This window comes from Phytophthora infestans, genomic scaffold (assembly GCF_000142945.1).
Source record: "Phytophthora infestans T30-4 supercont1.34 genomic scaffold, whole genome shotgun sequence".
NCBI classification, from domain to species: domain Eukaryota; phylum Oomycota; class Peronosporomycetes; order Peronosporales; family Peronosporaceae; genus Phytophthora; species Phytophthora infestans.
The window spans coordinates 159401-181288 of record NW_003303725.1 but is presented as its reverse complement, the minus strand read 5'-3'; the positions used below and the strand labels follow the sequence as shown (position 1 = coordinate 181288).

The following is a 21888-nucleotide window of genomic DNA, read 5'->3' as shown; positions in this document are numbered from 1 at the left end:
AGCCGTGAATGTACAAACTCTCGAGTTGCTGATTGATGACGACATTTACTTGAAGAAAACCCACGTGGACGATGGCAATATGCTGCTGCGTGGACTCGGCGTGGGGCCGCACACACTCGAAGCGAAAGCCGTGAACGACCAGAATAAAGTCACAGCGTCCAGTTTAGTGCATGTAGAGATAATGGAGTCAGCATAGGCGCTATTAAGTGTAATTGGATGGAGTTAGCGTATTACGGTACTGCACACGCTGTGAATTTCCCTGTAACGGGGAAGATATATGTACTTTAGCGGTAAGCGAGGTGTTCTCTCTATCCTCATCCACACTCTTACTGCCAGACCTTCTTAGGCTTCCAGTGGAAGTTCTCGTACAGACGCAGCAGGTTGCGCTCGAGCATGGCCACCGTGACCTTACCCACCAGTGGCACGTACTGCACGCCCTTTATCTTAAGCAGCTCGGCCTCGTCCACGTTCTTGAAGGACGCGACGTTGATGATGACCGTGTTTTCGCTGACCCACTCAAGCGGCAGCTTGTAGCTCTTAACGGGGACGCCAGTAATGATGACACGAGACTTCTTACACGCCGTCTCCTGCGTCTCTTCGCTCGGGATGAGCTTACCGCGACGGAATAGGTACAGCGAGTAAATGTCGGCGCTGTACACGTCAGCGCCGTCATTCGCAAGCATAGCAGCCAATGGGCGGCCGACAATGTATGAGACCTGGACGACGCAGTCTCAGAAACCAGAAGTCTTTTTAGTATTGATAGTCACTCGCCCGTTGGATACTTGGTTGATATTTTTATTTCTAACGGAGTCCACCAAGGGTGGAGCTCCAGCAATTCCCCTTCTGCCAAGTGTGGGGCGAGTAGTGTGTTAACGCTTACTTCTTCCGTCGTAAACACTGTCCAGACATCGTACACGACCTCTGCAAGTGAACGAGTAGGGGACGTTCGCTGTTACAATGTCACTACGGCTAACAACCGTGATGTTAACACCTGACAAGTGGTCGCCAGTAGGCTTGGTCTTGTCATAAACGCCAAGGTGTTCGAGGATCTTGACAATTGCCAAATGTGTGCAAGGCAGCACGCACTTTTGCGTCTTCTCGTCGTCTACGTAGCGCATATTACGGTACAAGTTGCCACGGTAGAATTGGCACAGTCCTTCCACGTCCTTCTTAATGCTGATGCTGTCGCGCAAAAAATCGTCCATGGTGCCACCGAAGAAGCTCGGGAAGGCGCCGAAGCACGGGTAGTACACGAGAATACCGTGCACATCCGAGTCTTTGTTGGCCTTCTCCAAAGCCTCCAGCAGCTCGTCCTTGGGCACTTCGCGCAGCTCGTAGCGGATGCCGTCGCGTGCACAGGCCTTGCCCGTCCCTCGGCGTACTTCTTGGCGGCCGGGTCGCCGTGAGCCAGCAAACCCACGAGCTTGGGACCCACGCCACCCATGTCCTGCTCAATGTACTGGCGCACGGCCAAGCTGAAGGGCTCGGCGATGGTCGCAGCGTTCATTTTCGCACCGGCGGAGTCGGTCATCTTGATGTTTGTGGCAGACGTCGGTTTGACGGATGGCTGGCTGACCATTAAACGAAAACCGTTTGGTAAGAGCTCGATTTTTAAACGCTTTCGAAAAAAGGCCTCAATTAATATTTGATCATATTAGAAAGCCAAAAAAATTAAGAGTCGTTGTTTTTTCAAAAAGAAACGCTTTATTTAACACCTTTGGAATTCCTTTTTATTTTTTATCGCAATGATTTGATAAAATGTCATTGTAAAAAGTGATTCGAAATCAAAGTGCTTTTAGAAAAACAGAAAGCTTTTTTCTCAGGGTGGCTCTTAGCCACTGCCACGTGTGCCATGCCATGGCACTAGAGATTGAGCCATGGCATGGCGTGGTTACGAATAGACCTGCCACTGTGCCATCATGAAAACAATTTTTAAAATATACATAAATGCAATTAAAAGTAGCATGGCACATGGCAATTGCCCCTTGCCATGACACTTGCGAATGTCCGTGGCACTTCCTGTCATTTTATTTACTTTAAACTCTAGCCCTAGCAAGCGCTCATCCAATCGGATTACAGCTTTTGTGCCATGGCGTGGTTAAGAGCGACCCTCAGTTAAGCGAGCACTTTTCAACGTCAGACTTAAAAGCGACATCAAAGCTCCTATTGCTTTTTTTTTAAGATGCCGTTTTCGAAAGCGCTTTTTTGTAGAGTACTTAAATTAGCTCTTCAAAAAAGCACAACAACATTTTTTAGGTGCTACAGGGCCAAAGCAGCGCATGTTTAAAAAGTATAAATTAAAGCAGTATGTAAGCGGGCACTCGCTGTTAAGGTCGAGTTGATTCAGACTCCTTGCGCTGATGGTACCGTCGTCGCGCAGTGAAACAGTACCAGTACCCGACACGAGCTATTAATAAGCCAAATTAGTGGCGGGGCAGCGAATCGAGCGTCTTGTTTTTGCTGACTGGGCTTATGTCTCCAGCACATTCCTTCAATTAAACATAATTTTGACGTTAGTCCAGCCGATTTGTCAGTGGTGCAGTTTATCGTACCGGAACGATGGGACTGAGGTTGGTCTCCCAGCTAACAACGCTGTGTACAGCGGGGACCATAAAGCCGAACACAAGCACGAATGCACTCGTGATGTGGCCTATCACGGCATCCCCGAGCTCCATAGGTGTGTGTGGTTTGTACAGCATTCTCTTGAAGTAGTGTTCTTCTTTTCGGAGTCTTGTTGGTCTTGGCGGGAATTGGTAACTGAGTCTGAAGACGGCAGCTTTGTGAATTAGTACACGTCGACCTTCTGGATCGCGGCGTTCTTTTGCGTCCCGTAGCATAGAGACTGCATTGCGGGACGCTCGACTGTGTCTCAGCTACGGACATCAACTTCAGCTTACGTGGAAAACTGTGAGGTCACTTTTGAACTTCAAGCAAACGCGTCTCTCCAGACGCATCGTTTTCTCGTCGTCACGACAGAAGTGTCGTGTACGGGGTAATAATACCTGGTGGTGGTGTGTACACTGTATATGTAGCGTGTGGTGTATCGCCATAGAGTAGATCTAATGCGACACAATGTTTCTCCTTGTTATCGACGAGATGCGTCCGAATTTTCATAATTGAAGTTGTCGCTTTTGTAATTATTAGCGCTATATTCTACAACATAAACATGAGATAAAAGGTGAAAAGCGTTGACGAAACAGAATGCAATAAACTTGATCGCGGATTGCCACCATTCGCGGGACCACGGAAGGGCAACATGCTGCACACGTCACTGTGTCAGGCGTTTCGTCGTCGGCAACGCCTACTGTATCGGAGATAGCTCCAGGACCGGTCAGTTGACGGCGATTGACTTTTTAGCCTGGATCGCTCGACCTAAAGAGCCTTTATGAAAAAGCGAGAGTCATACGACATACTTCCCGAGGTGTACCAGTTGGCACGACTCCGACGTGGCACTTGTTTCAACGCGCTTCAAAATGGTCGCCGTCGTCACCTGTTCGCTTCGCGTCCGACGACACGATGGCCCACCGAGACGGCACTACCAACGCAAAAAACGAATTCCCATATTTTGTTGAAGAAGGTTTTTTTTAAGCATCGCAGCAGCAGTCACAACTTAAAGCGATGATGACGCAATGTGTTGCTAAATGGACGATCTTCTTGAGATCTACAAAAGAGGCTATTGGCAAGTGGGTTTTTCGCAGGCTGAAGTTGACGCTAATCATTTCTATGCTGCTATAATAATTACACATGCTCATCACGAATGGTGGTCAATGAAATGGGTGCCTTTGAGACTCAGTTACCAATTTGCGTCATCCAGACCAAGACCAACAAAACTTGAGAGAAAAGCATAAGAGAATGATGTACAAGCCACATACACCCATGGAGCTCGGCGACGCCCCTGGCGCTTGTGTTTGTGTTCGACCACATGATTCCCGCAGTGCACAAAATCGTCAGCTGGGATACAGACGACGTTGATCTGGGCCCGATCATCCCGGTATGAAGATCATCTAGTGAATCAATAACGCGGATGCGATATTCTAAGATATTTTTATCCATGCAGGAATGGAGTGGCACTATTTGGCCGATCACAAGCAAGAGCATGATGCCCACGACGACCGAAAAGGCCTAGCTATTGAGTCGCTACTGCTGTTGCGCAGCAACCTTCAACTTCCTACCCCGATTGTGGCGAGCAGTGCAAACTAGTTATAACGGTTGCATACTCTTTTTTAAATTATGAACAGGAAACATGCTTCTTAAAGTATCCAATCACTAATATCGGTACTACTTCGTAATACGTACAGTACGGTATCACAGTACAGTTCGGCAGCATGTGCGTCAATTACACACATGGCTGTACTGACAAAGTTGTGCGGCTACATAAGGCCAAACACTTGTATAAGCAACCAGAGTGTACAAATCTTTTAACCAGGCCAAACGATTACTCCTTCCGAGAGAGCGCCATCGCTGTAGTAATTCCGAATTCAGTTTTTTGGGCCCCGCAGAATCGCCTGAATTTTTCAATATCTGGAAACTCGGCATCAGGCATTTCCCACGAAAACGTTAGTAGTATGACATGGAACATGACGCCGGCAGTTTTTTTTTACTTTCCGTAATTTACCTGCGAGACCAGGCAGCTGCTATTTTGACGACGCAACCTTGAGAGCGAAAGCAACGTCTTTTCGATCTTAGGGTAATTTTAGAACCGCCCAACCGGTGAGAGCTAAAAGACGTTGATTTGACGACGCCCACCTTATAGCGAGCCACGTCTATTTGGGCTGAACTATCCCAGCTCGGGATATAAGCTTAAGGCGATCACTGCATTCAAGATTTTCGTCTACCATCGCGACCATGCTCTTGGGGATAGCGACGCTGTTATTCCTAAGATTATCCGCGAAAACAAGCATGTAATCAACTTCCCTACGACCAACAACAAGTGCGCCTTCCACTGTTTCGCCTGGCATACATTCTAGAGCCCTAAGAAGGATCCTCGCAGAATTCAGGCTCAGGTGAAGGAGGTATTCAAGCGCTACTGCTCTTTCAAGAGGGTGAAGTATACGCTGAGTCCATTTAGAAGTTTCAAGCCTATTGACCTACTACAGCTCGATGAGGTTGAGGACTGCTTCCAACTCGGTATTAGCGTATATAGCATGGATGTAGCTTCCGGAAATGTAGAATGCATTCGTAGATCGGACGAGGGGTATGAAGCTATGGATATTTTATCGCTCGAGAATCATGCTCTTTACATCAAGAACATTGACATGCTTCAGGCTAAGTATCAATGCCCTAAGTGTGAAGTGGTTTTCGTCAGCGCTGAAAAAGTAAAAAATCACAAAAAGAATCAATGTGAGCTCGTGAATATCGAAAGCTTCCCAGCTGAGCCAACTATCTACAAACCAGCTCAGAACGTAATACGATCACTGCTTACGAAGTATTCAATCAGGAATACTGACCAGTACATCGATCACTTCATCGTTTATGACTTTGAGGCCATTCTTAAGATTACCGCGACTCAACACGGGGAGAATACTGTCTTCACGAACGAACACATTCCTGTGTCGGTATCAGTAGCTGATAGTATAACCGAGGGGGTGCGTTGCTTTGTAAATAACGATCCAAAGATGCTACTTACCGAAATGTTCAATTACATTGGTGATGTATCGGTTAAGATTCAGCAGTACAATGTCAATAAATATATGTCGCTTCTACAAAAAATCATCAATGCACATGGTCTGACAGGTATGGAAGTCCCAGGCGCTAATTCTGATAAAAAGTACAAGATGTCTGATGTGGAGAGTTGGATTGAAGAGGGAAAGTATGCCAGCTTCTTTGACTTTCACCGCAGTCTTGGTTTTGGTAAGCAAAGGTCTGATTATGGGAAACTGAAACAGCAGCTTGACCAGGTACCAGTATTCGGCTTTAATTCTGGTCGATATGATATTAACTTGATTAAGAAAGATTTGTTTGCCGTAATTGGTACCGACAACGTCAAATCTGTCATCAAGAACCCCAGCTACATGTACATTGCTACATCGGACATGAAAATGCTTGATATCACTAACTATGTACCAGCTGGTACCAGCTACGACAAGTATCTTACAACATATCTCGGTGGCTGCAAATGCGATGACAAAATTAGATGTGTCTGTGGTCTTGGTAAGGGTCTTTTCCCTTACGACTACATCACCGCGTTCAATGTTCTAAAGCAGACTACTATCCCACCTAAGTCAGCTTTTGATAGTAAGCTCCGTGGAACGAGCATCACGAGCGATGACTACGAACGAGTGAAGTTCGAGTGGGATTACCACGAGATGAAATCGATCAAAGACCTACTGATCTGGTACAATAATCTCGACGTAGTCCCTTTCACCAAAGCTATCAAGGCTCAGCGAGAGCTTTTTTAAGCGCTTCGATCTGGATATGTTTGCGGATGGAGTGCCCCTACCTGGTCTTTCAGAGAAGGTTATGTATCAGACCTGCTTCAATAATCTCCAATATCCGGATAAGAAGCCTGCTAACGCATTCCGATTTCCAGCGAAGCGCATGGCTGGCTACAAGAGTCAGGTTGCTAAGGCAAAACGAAAATTTGGTATGACGCTCGAGCACGTGAATACATTGCTGCAAAAGCAAAAGTATCTGTGTGGTCTATGCTATTGTCAGCTGACTGCTGATACCGCTTCCGCTGATAGAATCAATAACAATCTTGGGCACACTGATGGGAATATCGTAATCAGCTGCATTTCATGCAACACCGCTCGAAAAGATATGTCTCTTAGGGGGTTCAGATACAAGACACTGCTTGATTTTAACGCAGACAGATTGGTGTTTTCGATTGACAAGGAGGAATCGGAGATTTACGGGAAAATGAAAGCTAACAAGACCATCAACTATATTCAACAGGTATGCTAAGCGAAACGAGACGAAGATTCGTGGAGGTAAGATCTGCAACAAAATTATCGGATACGACGCTAACGCTCTATATATATGGGCCCTTGGTAATGAGATGCCATGCGGTCGATTGACTACGGTTGAAGCGTATGATGGTATCATCGATGACATCAAAGCATACAAAGTATTCGGCTTTCTTGAATGTGATATCCGAACACCAGAATACTTTAAACAGTACTTTGGTGAGATGACTCCAATTTTCAAGAATGTACTGATCGACTGTACGAATGAGAGCGTCATTGGTAAGCACATGTTCGAACACAATGAGGCGCGCAAGCAAGCCGAGCAAAACCAGCTCGCAAGTTGATTGGTAGCTACTTTGGTGAAAAGATTCCCATATACGCACCTTTGCTGAAGTGGTATCTCTCTCATGGTTTGGAGATCACCAAGACTTACAGCTTCATAAAAGCGAGCTCCCATAAAGCTTTTGCTCCATTTATGAAGGCTGTATCAAACGCCCGGCGAGAGGGTGATGTTGATAAGTCGAAGGCTATGATTGCCGAGATGGTGAAGCTGGTAGGCAACAGTGCTTTTGGTCGATCTGGCATGGATATGAGCAAGCACAAAGAGGTTAAGTATGAGTCGAGTGACAAAGCTATTAAGAACAAGATCGAACACTTTACGTTCCATGGTCTCGAGGAGCTTAATGATGCGTGTGAGATCACGATGAAGAAGCGCCGACTCAATAATAAGAACCCAATCCATTTGTCGATTGCTATCTATCAGCTTGCTAAGCTACGCATGCTTCAGTTTTACTATGACTGCATAAATTTCTACTTCGTTCGCTCTGACTTCCAGTATCAGGAGATGGACACTGATTCGGCTTATATCGCTTTCAGCTGTGATAATCCATTTCAAGACTGTATTAAGCCTGAGCTACGAACCCACTTCAAGGAGCAATAAATACGATTGGTTCCTACGTGACTACAACATTGAGGTAGCTAAGTTTGATCGCCGTACGCCTGGTTTGTTCAAAGATGAATGGTCAGGTGATGCTATGGTCTCACTATCGAGCAAGAACTATATTTGCTACCTACCCGATGAGACATACAAAGTAAGGGTTTCAGCGAAGGGTATTCAACAGGGAAGTGGTCGAAACAATGGTGTTCTTAATCCTGATGGGTTTGAGACTGTCGTACGGGATCGCATCACGCTACAAGGTACAAAAAGGGGTTCAGACTATCGAAAGAAACCAAGTCTATCATCACCTATACTCAAACCAAAACAGCGCTTAACTACTACTATGACAAAGGTCGAGTACTTGATGATGGTATCACGACTGAACCACTTGTAATTTAAGCAGCTAACCACTGGGAATTTCTTTAATGTAAATATAGATCATGGACGCGCTATTAAAGAAACTCTACTATGACCCAAAAACGGTTTTATAGGAGCTCAAGCTCTGTATCAGAAAGCAAAGGAGTTGAATCCTAAGATAACTTTCAAAATAGTAAAGGATTGGTATGGGAGTCAGCCCGATATTCAACGATTTCAGGAGCAAAAGAAGAGATTCAATGTTTCAAATAGCTTCGCATAACCCCAACTCGTGGCAAATTGATCCTTGCGTTTTGGGAGAAACGGCCAATTTTGACTGCTATCACATCAACTCAAGGCTGGGGTACGCAAAGCTCTACGAAACAAAACGGCAGCAATTGTGTTAGTAGCGCTTAAAGCGTTTGTTCGTCTCCACAAAGTGGATATCCTAACAAGTGATAATGGTAGTGAGTTCATGTACTTACAGGCCCAAGAGCTCTTAGACACTATCACATCGGAGGTGACCTCGTGCGAGTCGGAGGATGATGGCAATTCGGCAGACACTCCGCATCCGGAGGCAATCGAGCAGGAGATTTGCATGAAAGATCCGGAATCGAAAAACAGCATGAAAGGCAAGAGCGCTCACATCGCCGAGGCGGGGCACGAGGACGACTGTGCTGATCCGAATGTAGATTCAGACGATGGCGTGCAACAAGAAGATAAAAGACCGCCGGAGAGGGAAAAGAAGAGCTCGAAGGCTGTGGCTAAGGGACGTCCAGAGTCGACGGGAAATCAAGCGGTGGCAAAGAGCAAGGGACTTTTGACGGAGACCAAGATGAAGCGAAATAATGGTGATCCCACCCAGCAAAAGCTTCTGTTTGTGGGAGGAGCTGCCACGGTGTTAGTTGCGTACCTCCTTGCGTGTGTGTACAGCTTCTTTCACCCTGTAGTGTTCCCCTTATCGAACTACGAGGAGCTGTTCTCGGCGTACGATATCTCGAATGTTTCCGTGCACATTGTGAGCCCCGTGGGAAATTCAATAATCACGCCACAAGGTGTTTCATTCGAGTGGCAACTTGCCAACTTTCCCACTGAAGCTCTGCATTTGTATGGCGCCGAGGTTTTTCGATACGAATTATTTTTGGACGACGAGGTTTTCACGTCGGAAATAGGATTTCTTGCACTTGAAAGCGAAGACGACGATACTGAAGTGCTCAATCGCACTGTCGATTCCTCTCCGAAAATTCACACACGACGGGATATTTAAGCTTCATCTCGAAGTTACTATCCCCATTCCTGGGCTAATCGAAGAGCTCACGACATACAAGAAAGATGTCTACGTTCGAAAGCCACCCACTCCCTCTATTGAGGACGAGGTACACCTATCACTAACGTCTCCCTTGGATGGTGCTATCTTCGAACGACATCAGTCTATTGTCCTCGAGTACACAGCCGTGAATGTACAAAATCTCGAGTTGCTGATTGATGACGACATTTACTTGAAGAAAACTCACGTGGACGATGGCAATATGCTGCTGCGTGGACTCGGCGTGGGGCCGCACACACTCGAAGCGAAAGCCGTGAACGACCAGAATAAAGTCACAGCGTCCAGTTTAGTGCATGTAGAGATAATGGAGTCAGCATAGGCGCTATTAACTGTAATTGGATGGAGTTAGCGTATTACGGTACTGCACACGCTGTGAATTTCCCTGTAACGAGGAAGATTTATGCATTTTAGCGGTGAGCGAGGTGTTCTCTCTATCCTCATCCACACTCTTACTGCCAGACCTTCTTAGGCTTCCAGTGGAAGTTCTCGTACAGACGCAGCAGGTTGCGTTCGAGCATGGCCACCGTGACCTTACCCACCAGTGGCACGTACTGCACGCCCTTTATCTTAAGCAGCTCGGCATCGTCCACGTTCTTGAAGGACGCGACGTAGATGATGACCGTGTTTTCGCTGACCCACTCAAGCGGCAGCTTGTAGCTCTTAACGGGGACGCCAGTAATGATGACACTACACGCCGTCTCCTGCGTCTCTTCGCTCGGGATGAGCTTACCGCGACGGAATAGGTACAGCGAGTCAATGTCGGCGCTGTACACGTCAGCGCCGTCATTCGCAAGCATAGCAGCCAATGGGCGGCCGACAATGTATGAGACCTGGACGACGCAGTCTCAGAAACCAGAAGTCTTTTTAGTATTGGTAGTCACTCGCCCGTTAGATACTTGGTTAATATTTTTATTTCTAACGGAGTCCACCAAGGGTGGAGCTCCAGCAATTCCCAATCTGCCAAGTGTGGGGCGAGTAGTGTGTTAACGCTTACTTCTTCCGTCGTACTCACTGTCCAGACATCGTACACGACCTCTGCAAGTGAACGAGTAGGAGACGTTCGCTGTTAGGGTTATGAGCCCAAAATTGGAGTAAACTTCCAGAACTTACGTGAACGCTGACGATGTCGTGGACACTGCCTTCGATGTCAGACTTACTTGGTACTCCGTCTCCGACCGCGTCGCGACGGATGCTGGCTCTGCAGCGTCAGTAGCGGCTGGACTGGTAGGTTCGTTGGCTGGTGGTGCTGGCGGGATTCCTGTCCTTCAGTCTCCACCGCCGCAGTCTGTTTCTGCGTTGAACTCACCAACTTCAACACTCATTTTGACTGGAACTCCGGTGGTGAACGCTCCAGCGAGGTCGCACGCTAATGAAGAACAACAACGAAGGATACCATTGCCACCGCCTAACCTAGCGTTGGATGTGAACAAAAACCCACCAAAAATGGCAGGAAGCTTTAACCTCTATCGCGCTCAAGTTATGGCCTATTTACATCGATTTAATGCTTGGGGTCTGATCGATGGATCCGTACAGCGTCCGATTGTAAATGGGGAACTTCAACAGCGCTACGATATGTTGGACTTCTTTGTGAAAGATACGTTGCTTCGAGGTGCTAAAGTTGAAGACGCTGAGCGTATGTGTGATCTTCCAACTGGCAAGGAAATGTTGGAAGATCTGGAAGCACACCATACTAAGCGTGAGTTTTCTAATTACGTGTGGGTATTGAAGCAATTCTTCCACGCAGCTTACACTCGTGAGCAGACGATGGATTCTTGGCTTCAGGAAATTCACGATACACGTCGTGCGTTGGCTAATCTGGGTCGAGTTATCGATGATGATCTAACTGTGGACGTGATTCTCATGAGAGTAGTGCAGACACACAGAGATGTCGTGCGTCAGTTTTCTCGCATCATAGCTCCCGGGTCCCGACCAACTCTGCAGCAAGTCTTGAACACACTGAAGTCCGAGACCGAGATGGATGAGATCGTCCGCGATGAGAAAGAGGGAAACTCGAAGATCATGCACGTGGCTAAGAAACAGAAAACTTGTGACAAATCTAGTAAACATATTAGCTGGGTTAAACCCAGTGGAGCACAATCTCGTGGAGCTAAATCCAGTGAAGCAGGAAGCAAAGCCAATCAAAAGTCTGGTCCTTGTAAACGAAAGAAGGGCAAGTGCTTCTATTGTGATAGAGAAGGCCATCACAAATTTGAGTGTCGTAAGCTCAAATTTGATCTGAAGCACGGCAACGTAGATGCTGAAAAGGCAAAGTGTGGCAACAATTCTGGGGATAGCTCTAGAGGATATGGGGGAAACAAAGGTGGACCTCCTCAGCCGTTACCATTGGGAATGATCGGTCGTGTTGAAAATACTTGTGCTGTGTCAAGTACTGGGTCTACATTATTGTCGACGTTTGATACCTCTAATTCATTGGAGTGGATATTAGACACAGCAGCTATTACGCATACCTGCGCTGACCGGTCACTTATGACACAGCTCCCGCACTACGTGGAGACGAACACGCCACATGGATCGTGGACAGGAGAAGTAACAACGGAACATTTGGTGTCTCAATTGCCTGTATCTTTCCTATCCACACAAGATAGACGTGGCGAAACTGGAGAAGCGCTTGATTGCGTTCTTACTGGAGTTCGTAATGCTGTTGGATGTCACGTTAATCTGCTAAGTGTTAATGCACTTGAAGAGCAAGGCTGGCAATGTGAGTCACAGTATCCTTAGGACGGACCTCCAAGGCGGCTATTATGGAAGGGGCCGACAGCAATAGTGTTTGTCAAGAGTCGAGGTTACTATCGCACTCGTGGTTTGTGTAATTCACCTCAAGTAGTTGCATCATTTGTGGCTGGAGGTGAATCGATATTTCGGTGGCATCTTCGCTTTGGTCATGTGAATTTTGCAACATTGCAGCAGCTCCATCGTGATCAGATGGTTTCAGGCATGACGATGTCTCCTAGTGAGCGCACTAGAGATGCGATGGATTGCCTAAGCTGTACATTAGCAAAATCGCGAAGAATGTCATACAAGAATGTGTCTCCATGTCGATCAATAAGGTGTTGTGAAAAACTGATGACCGATGTCTGTCACTATGGTGAGGTCTCGGTTGCTGGAAACGTGATGTTTCAGCTCGTGGAGAATGAATACTCACGATACCTATGGGGCTTCTTACTCCGTCAAAAGTCTCAATGTACAGACAACTTGAAGACGTTGATCTTACAGCTGAAGCAATGTGAGCGACCTGTCAGATTCCTGGGGTCTGATCAAGGAACTGAGTTTGTAAATCAAAAGCTACAACAAGTCCTCCGAGACAATGGAGTTCGTCCGCTGTATACAAATACGTATACACCCGAAGAAAACAGTCTCGTCGAAAAGATGAATGGTGTAGTACTGCGATCTGTTCGCGCTCTCCTCGTAACCAGTGGACTTCCAACAAAACTATGGGGAGAGGCATTCAAGTTTGTGGTAGCGATACGCAACTTCTCACCATCCAAAGCCATAAAAGGCAGTACACCTTACGAGTTATTTGAAGGTCGTGTACCTGATGTATCTGGTCTACGTGTGTGGGGCTCTGCTGCAACGTACTTCGTCCCTAAGCAAAGACGGAAAGGTAAACAAGATACGACAGCGAAAGAGGCATTGTTTCTAGGATATCCTAAATCCACGACTGGATATCGTGTCCTCGATCTTGTTACCGGACACATTGTGGAGTCTCGTGACGTAAAGTTTCGCGAACAGTGGACAGTGGCGGCTGACTATGTGGATCAGTTGCCTGACAAGTTCTGCGCGAAGAAGCCTGGTGTGGTGCTACCTGTTTCAATCCCGTATGTAAGACTTCCTCTTCATGACTACTCGAGCTCCTGTAGCAGCGATGAAACTGCACTGGCATTGCATAGCTCCGATGAAGTCGGTCCTATGGATGCTAAGGTTGGAGGCGATGTAGTGGAAGAGACGAAAGTTAGAAGAGCGGGGGAGCTTGAGTTTGATAATAGCAACTCAGGTCCAACAAAACACAGACGAACAGGGGAGCTGGCCCAGACTTATGATACTCCAAATTGTGACTCCACTTCTATAATTCGTGTCGATGGACATGAGAATGATACGAGATGTACAAAACACGGTGAAAAGAAGTGACAACCGGGTTTGGTTGAAGTTAAGCGACGTCGGAAAACACACACCAAAGACCCAATTGTTACACTTCGCAGATCAACACCTACACGTCGTCCAAACGTAAGGCTACATGGCTATTCGCTTGCCAATTACTTCATCTCAACTACGGACAAGCTGCCCAAGTCAGTTCGTGCAGCGCTTGCAGGTCCTGATGGTGATAAGTGGTGGCAAGCTTTGCAAACAGAATTCTCTGACATACAAGCGAATCATACGTGGATTTTAGTGAACCATCCGTCGGACACTAAGATCATGACCAGTCGCTGGGTGTTTGTCATCAAAAGGAATCGAAACGGAGAAATTGTACGCTACAAAGCTCGACTTACTCTCCGGGGTTTCGAGCAAGTGTCTGGTTCAGACTATTGGGAAGTATACTCTCCAGTTGTGAGCATGGAGGCAATCCGTGTTGTCATTGTGCTCGCATTCTACTATGACCTGGAACTTCGCCAAATTGACTTCACTACGGCATTTCTAATCGGTGAGATGGATGTCGACGTGTATATGGAGCAACCAGAGTTGTTCGACGATGGCACTGGACGTGTGTGCTTGTTGAAGAAGAGCTTATATGGCTTAAAGCAAGCTCCTCCGATCTGGAACGCAACTTTGAAGAGATATCTAGTGAAGCTTGGTTTCAAATCCAGCATAATTGCAGATGGCGTTTACGTCAAGTGGGTCGACGACTCTCCTATCTTCCTTACAGTCTACGTTGATGATGTCGTTATTGCGGCTAAAAATGAGAGTATCACGTGGCTAATTTCACAGTTGAAGAGTGAATTGAAGCTAGCGGATTTGGGGGAGATTAACCTCTTGCTGGCCATGAATGTAAAAGTGGAGCCGACACGAGTCACGTTGTCACAAGAATCGTACATTCAACACATTGTGGAAAAATATGGCGATCACACTGCTCGTGTGGTCCGTACTCCAATGGACCCAAAAGTAAAACCTATGAGACCCAGCAAACCCTACGGACCTGACGTAAATAGAAGTGATCTACCATTTCGTCAAATTGTTGGTTCCCTACAGTATTTGGTGCGTTGTACGCGACCCGATATCGCGAACGCGGTTCGTGTCTTGAGCAAGTTTCTTGACTGTTATACAGAGGAACATTTTGGACTGGCTCAACGCGCTCTTACGTATTTGAAGGGGACTAGTTCCTATGGATTGGTGCTACCAAACGTTTCTGCAAAGGGCAATCTTTCTATCGCTGGATATGCTGATGCTGACCTCGGCAATGATATGGACACTCGTCGATCTGTTACTGGCCAAGTTGTAACACTTGGTGGATGTGTTGTAGCATACCAAAGTAAGCTACAGCCCAGTGCAGTTAAAGATACATGCAGTGCTGAGCTCACAGCAGCCAGCTGCTGTGCAGATCGAATTCGATGGCTACAAAACTTGTTAGCCGAACTACAAGTTCCTGTCGAGCTTCCAGCTCTTCTCTGGACGGACAATGCTGCAGCTGTTCCGGTCATGACACATTCCAGCGGACATCACAAGATCAAGTGTCTAGATCTGGTGATATACAAGGTTATTGACTATGTCGATGCTGGTTACATTGTGGTAAAACACATGCCGTCTAAGGTCATGCCTGCTGATGCCTTAACCAAGCCATTGGGTAAGGGCAAGTTTCGCCAACATCGAAAGTAGCTTGGTGTCGAATGCCTGTGTACTCAAGTTGATGGGGATACAGATGAAGAACCAGAACAACACTTCCGACCCAGATGACGCGCAAACAAGCTAAGGAAGACTTCCCAGTTTCCAGGGGAGTATGAGACCTGGACGACGCAGTCTCAAGAACCAGTAGTCTTTTTAGTATTGCTACGTCACTCCGCCCGGTTAGATACTTGGTTGATATTTTTAATTTCTAACGGAGTCCACCAAGGGTGGAGCCTCAGCAATCCCCAATCTGGCCAAGTGTGGGGCGAGTAGTGTGTTAACGCTTACTTCTTCCGTCGTACTCACTGTCCAGACATCGTACACGACCTCTGCAAGTGAGCGAGTAGGAGACGTTCGCTGTTACAATGTCACTACGGCTAACAACCGTGATGTTAACACCTGACAAGTGGTCGCCAGTAGGCTTGGTCTTGTCATAAACGCCAAGGTGTTCGAGGATCTTGACAACTGCCAAAGGTGTGCAAGGCAGCACGCACTTTTGCGTCTTCTCGTCGTCTACGTAGCGGATGTTACGGTACAAGTTGCCACGGTAGAATTGGCACAGTCTTTTCACGTCCTTCTTAATGCTGATGCTGTCGCGCAAAAAATCGTCCATGGTGCCACCGAAGAAGCTCGGGAAGGCGCCGAAGCACGGGTAGTACACGAGAATACCGTGCACACCCGAGTCTTTGTTGGCCTTCTCCAAAGCCTCCAGCAGCTCGTCCTTGGGCACTTCGCGCAGCTCGTAGCGGATGCCGTCGCGTGCACAGGCCTTGCCCGTCCCTCGGCGTACTTCTTGGCGGCCGGGTCGCCGTGAGCCAGCAAACCCGCGAGCTTGGGACCCACGCCACCCATGTCCTGCTCAATGTACTGGCGCACGGCCAAGCTGAAGGGCTCGGCGATGGTCGCAGCGTTCATTTTCGCACCGGCGGAGTCGGTCATCTTGATGTTTGTGGTAGACGTCGGTTTGACGGATGGCTGGCTGACCATTAAACGAAAACCGTTTGGTAAGAGCTCGATTTTTTAACGCTTTCGAAAAAAGGCCTCAATTAATATTTGATCATATTAGAAAGCCAAAAAAATTAAGAGTCGTTGTTTTTTCAAAAAGAAACGCTTTGTTTAACACCTTTGGAATTCCTTTTTATTTTTTATCGCAATGATTTGATAAAATGTCATTGGAAAAAGTGATTCGAAATCAAAGTGCTTTTAGAAAAACAGAAAGCTTTTTTCTCAGGGTGGCTCTTAGCCACTGCCACGTGTGCCATACCATGGCACTAGAGATTGAGCCATGGCATGGCGTGGTTACGAATAGACCTGCCACTGTGCCATCATGAAAACTATTTTTAAAATATACATTAATGCAAATAAAAGTAGCATGGCACATGGCAATTGCCCCTTGCCATGACACTTGCGAATGTCCGTGGCACTTCCTGTCATTTTATTTACTTTAAACGCTAGCCCTAGCAAGCGCTCATCCAATCGGATCACAGCATTTTGTACCATGGCGTGGTTAAGAGCGACCCTCAGTTAAGCGAGCACTTTTCAACGTCAGACTTAAAAGCGACATATAAGCTCCTATTGCTTTTTTTTAAGATACCGTTTTCGAAAGCGCTTTTTTGTAGAGTACTTAAATTAGCTCTTCAAAAAAGCACAACAACATTTTTTAGGTGCTACAGGGCCAAAGCAGCGCATGTTTAAAAAGTATAAATTAAAGCAGTATGTAAGCGGGCACTCGCTGTTAAGGTCGAGTTGATTCAGACTCCTTGCGCTGATGGTACCGTCGTCGCGCAGTGAAACAGTACCAGTACCCAACACGAGCTAAGCCAAATTAGTGGCGGGGCAGCGAATCGAGCGCCTTGTTTTTGCTGACTGGGCTTATGTCTCCAGCCCATTTCTTTAATTAAACATAATTTTGACGTTAGTCCAGCCGATTTGTCAGTGGTGCAGTTTATCGTACCGGAACGATGGGACTGAGGTTGGTCTCCCAGCTAACAACGCTGTGTACAGCGGGGACCATAAAGCCGAACACAAGCACGAATGCACTCGTGATGTGGCCTATCACGGCATCCCCGAGCTCCATAGGTGTGTGTGGTCTGTACAGCATTCTCTTGAAGTAGTGTTCTTCTCTTCGGAGTCTTGTTGGTCTTGGCGGGAATTGGTAACTGAGTCTGAAGACGGCAGCTTTGTGAATTAGTACACGTCGACCTTCTGGATCGCGGCGTTCTTTTGCGTCCCGTAGCATAGAGACTGCATTGCGGGACGCTCGACTGTGTCTCAGCTACGGCCATCAACTTCAGCTTACGTGGAAAACTGTGAAGTCACTTTTGAACTTCAAGCAAACGCGTCTCTCCAGACGCATCGTTTTCTCGTCGTCACGACAGAAGTGTCGTGTACGGGGTAATAATACCTGGTGGTGGTGTGTACACTGTATATGTAGCGTGTGGTGTATCGCCATAGAGTAGATCTAATGCGACACAATGTTTCTCCTTGTTATCGACGAGATGCGTCCGAATTTTCATAATTGAAGTTGTCGCTTTTGTAATTAGTTGCGCTATATTCTACAACATAAACATGAGATAAAAGGTGAAAAGTGTTGACGAAACAGAATGCAATAAACTTGATCGCGGATTGCCACCATTCGCGGGGCCACGGAAGGGCAACATGCTGCACACGTCACTGTGTCAGGCGTTTCGTCGTCGGCAACGCCTACTGTATCGGAGATAGCTCCAGGACCGGTCAGTTGACGGCAATTGACTTTTTAGCCTGGATCGCTCGACCTAAAGAGCCTTTATGAAAAAGCGAGAGTCATACGACATACTTCCCAGTTGGCACGACTCCGACGTGGCACTTGTTTCAACGCGCTTCAAAATGGTCGCCGTCGTCACCTGTTCGCTTCGCGTCCGACGACACGATGGCCCACCGACACGGCACTACCAACGCAAAAAATGAATTCCCATATTTTGTTGAAGAAGTTTTTTTGAAGCATCGCAGCAACAGTCACAACTTAAAGCGATGATGACGCAATGTGTATATCGCTCTGCTAAATGAAAGATCTTCTTGAAATCTACAAAAGAGGCGATTGGCAAGTGGGTTTTTCGCAGGCTGAAGTTGACGTTAATCATTTCTATGCTGCTATAATAATTACACATGCTCATCACGAATGGTGGTCAATGAAATGGGTGCCTTTGAGACTCAGTTACCAATTTGCGTCATCCAGACCAAGACCAACAAAACTTGAGAGAAAAGCATAAGAGAATGATGTACAAGCCACACACACCCATGGAGCTCGGCGACGCCGTGCTGGGTCAGATCACCCTGGCGCTTGTGTTTGTGTTCGACCACATGATTCCCGCAGTGCACAAAATCGTCAGCTGGGATACAGACGACGTTGATCTGGGCCCGATCATCCCGGTATGAAGATCATCTAGTGAATCAATAACGCGGATGCGATATTCTAAGATGTTTTTATCCATGCAGGAATGGAGTGGCACTATTTGGCCGATCACAAGCAAGAGCATGATGCCCACGACGACCGAAAAGGCCTAGCTATTGAGTCGCTACTGCTGTTGCGCAGCAACCTTCAACTTCCTACCCCGATTGTGGTGAGCAGTGCAAACTAGTTATAACGGTTGCATACTCTTTTTTAAATTATGAACAGGAAACATGCTTCTTAAAGTATCCAATCACTAATATCGGTACTACTTCGTAATACGTACAGTACGGTATCACAGTACAGTTCGGCTGCATGTGCGTCAATTACACACATGGCTGTACTGACAAAGTTGTGCGGCTACAGAAGGCCAAACACTTGTATAAGCAACCAGAGTGTACGAAGCTTTTAACCAGGCCAAACGATTACTCATTCCGAGAGAGCGCCATCGCTGTAGTAATTCCGAATTCAGTTTTTTGGGCCCCGCAGAATCGCCTGAATTTTTCAGAATCTGGAAACCCGGCATCAGGCATTTCCCACGAAAACGCTAGTAGTACGACATGGAACATTACGCTGGCAGTTTTTTTACTTTCCGTAATTTACCTGCGAGACCAGTCCTGGAACGTTCTTTCGAGGCAGCTGCTATTTTGACGAAGCAACCTTGAGAATTAGTTCGGACCAGCGCGACGTGGCGTCTCATCATTGGTTGAAAATCATTGTCACGCGCTTTCTTTTCCGCTTAAGTACGCCAGAAATTCTCCCTCATTCCAGAACTTGCCGTCTCGAGAAAAGATGGTCAAGCTTGTTTGTGCGATCGTTGGTGTGGCTGGAAGCGCTTTCCCTGTGGACATCGACGCGAGCCAGCTGGTGGGAGACTTGAAGGAGGTGATTAAGGCGAAGAAGCCGAATGACTTCAAAGATGTTGATGCAGACAAGCTGCATCTCTTCCTGGCGAAGCAGCCCGTCGAAGATGAGAGCGGCAAAGAGGTCGTCCCTGTTTACCGCCCTTCTGCGGAGGAGATGAAGGAGGAAAATCTTAAGTGGCTCCCAGACGAACATCGGGCTGCTCTGAAGCTGGTGGAAGGAGAATCTGATGACTACATCCATGCGCTGACGGCCGGAGAACCGATTCTAGGCTCAAAGACCTTAACAACGTGGTTTTACACGAAGAACAACATGGAGCTTCCATCCAGTGAGCAAATTCACGTGCTGGTGGTGGTTCCGGAGCAAGGGTTCTCGGTTCCAACAGTCTCTCAAGACGGTGTATTCGACCACTGCATTAATCCATTCTTCTTACAATTCCGGACAGTTGACAAAGTTGGTGATTGGCTCGAGTTTTCGTCGTTGCTGCCGCTAACGAGACGTCAGAAGCTCTACATTCGCTCTTCGTACCAAGTGATCGCCAACCATGCGCTGTTCAATCCAAATGTGGGCATGGTCAAGTATGCTGTCGTCACGGGCACGCCTGGGGTTGGAAAGTCGGTGTTCGTCTACTATGTCCTGTGGAGATTGATCAAGGAGAAGAAGCGCGTGCTCCTTTTCGACAACAATGGGCTCTTTTACTTCGATGGATCGACGATGCTGATCTGTCTGGCGTTGCCAAGCAAGTTTAATGAACAGTTTTGGTCGCCTGATCTGTGGTGCCTTGTTGACTCGATGGACCCAACAAGTATCCCTGGGCTTCCCTACCGGCTATGCTCAGTTCTTCTCGCAAGCACACCGCGACGAGACTGCATCGGTGAGTTCAAGAAGCAGCCTCCTACTGCCGATGTTTTCTACATGCCACTGTGGTCGAAAGAAGAACTGGCGACAATTGCTCCCATGTATCCACATGCAGCAGCTGTGTGGGAGAATCGATTTGATTGCTTGGGTGGTGTACCTCGCCTAGTGTTGCAAGACATTGAAACTGACCCACAAGCTTTGCTGATGTCCGCATGCAGCAGTTGTTCTCTCGATGATTGCATTATGTTGGTGTCTATATACTCTGAGATCAACTCGAAGACCAAGATCGTTCAGACTTTGATTCACATCCACAGCCAAGAACCGTATCGAAAATACAAAGTCGTATATGCATCAGATTTGGCGATGCAGTTGATTGTTCGAACAAAGTGGCGATTTGACCGCGCGAAGCTGCAAAGCCTTCTCGGTTCGTCAGATGGAAACCCGCTAGCACAATCACTGTGTGGATACATCTTTGAGTTTTATTCTATGGATCGGCTGGAGCAGGGTGGGACTTTCGTGTATCGAGAGCTGTTTTCTGGAAAGAGGAAACGCACTCCAGCTGATGGTACAATCGATATTCCACGGTCATCGCAGCCTCGGCAAGTAGCGGAGCGTGTGGAAGTCGGTCAACATGCAAAGCAGCTATATGTGCCTGGGACATCGAACTATACTGCTATTGATGCGTGGATGCCGCAGTTCGGTGGATTCCAGATGACTGTGGGAAAAACGCATGACATCAAGGGCGGGGCGGCGGATGATTTGGCGAAACTGGGTCAGAACGGCAATCGACTCTTCTTTTTGCTTCCACCACTCTACTACAAAACTTTCACCAAGAAGACTCCTCAAACCATCAAACAGTATGCAATCCTTGTTCCGTATCCCGAGGTGCGTAATGAATTGAGTGCTTCAACGCTTCAATGACATCAGCTTCTCTTTCATGGCCTACCAAGATATTACCAAAATATTACTTCGTGATCTATTCGTCATCGGAATAACACTCAATTAATTTTCATCCTGATAAAAAAAGGTTAGTTATATACTAAGATGACGTACTCACTTGAACAATACCTCGCTAACAAAGAACATTAAAAAAAGGCAGCACAGAAGCGCTACTACCAGCGCACACGCGACGCGCTTGTCATATCAAAAGAGCTACGACGATAAGAATAGAGCGAAGCCCAAAACCGAACTTATTGATGACAAAACAACGAAACCGAACTTAATGAATGAATTAATTTTTTTTCTCAAATAAAAAGTCAATCCCAATATAGTCAATGACAATGGCTTAAAACCTCCAAAAAGGTATAACCCAAATATTTGAATTAATTAATTTCAGAATCTTTTGTAATCACTAAGATATAAAGTCGATCCTGATACATGA

The 21888-nt window shown here is 46.9% G+C and overlaps 3 protein-coding genes across 3 annotated transcripts; 1 reads left to right on the top strand and 2 right to left on the bottom strand.

Moving 5' to 3' along the window:
- Positions 1 to 326: 326 nt before the first annotated feature.
- Positions 327 to 2848, bottom strand: PITG_14312 (methylenetetrahydrofolate dehydrogenase [NAD+], putative; the record flags this gene model as incomplete). Its single annotated transcript, XM_002898759.1, has 7 exons — positions 327 to 716; positions 915 to 1384; positions 1417 to 1571; positions 1972 to 2019; positions 2322 to 2407; positions 2553 to 2763; positions 2793 to 2848. 7 exons carry the CDS (start codon positions 2846 to 2848, stop codon positions 327 to 329), a joined length of 1416 nt encoding a protein of 471 aa, XP_002898805.1.
- Positions 2849 to 15301: 12453 nt separating this feature from the next.
- On the bottom strand, positions 15302 to 16345 carry PITG_14310 (methylenetetrahydrofolate dehydrogenase [NAD+], putative; the record flags this gene model as incomplete). The annotated part of the gene is made up of 3 exons (XM_002898758.1): positions 15302 to 15439; positions 15681 to 16150; positions 16183 to 16345. 3 exons carry the CDS (start codon positions 16343 to 16345, stop codon positions 15302 to 15304), a joined length of 771 nt encoding a protein of 256 aa, XP_002898804.1.
- A 3213-nt stretch (positions 16346 to 19558) lies between these two features.
- PITG_14309 (Crinkler (CRN) family protein) lies at positions 19559 to 21601 on the top strand (the record flags this gene model as incomplete). Its single annotated transcript, XM_002898757.1, has 1 exon — positions 19559 to 21601. The coding sequence occupies one exon, from the start codon at positions 19578 to 19580 to the stop codon at positions 21426 to 21428; it is 1851 nt and encodes a 616-aa protein (XP_002898803.1).
- Between the last annotated feature and the right edge of the window lie 287 nt (positions 21602 to 21888).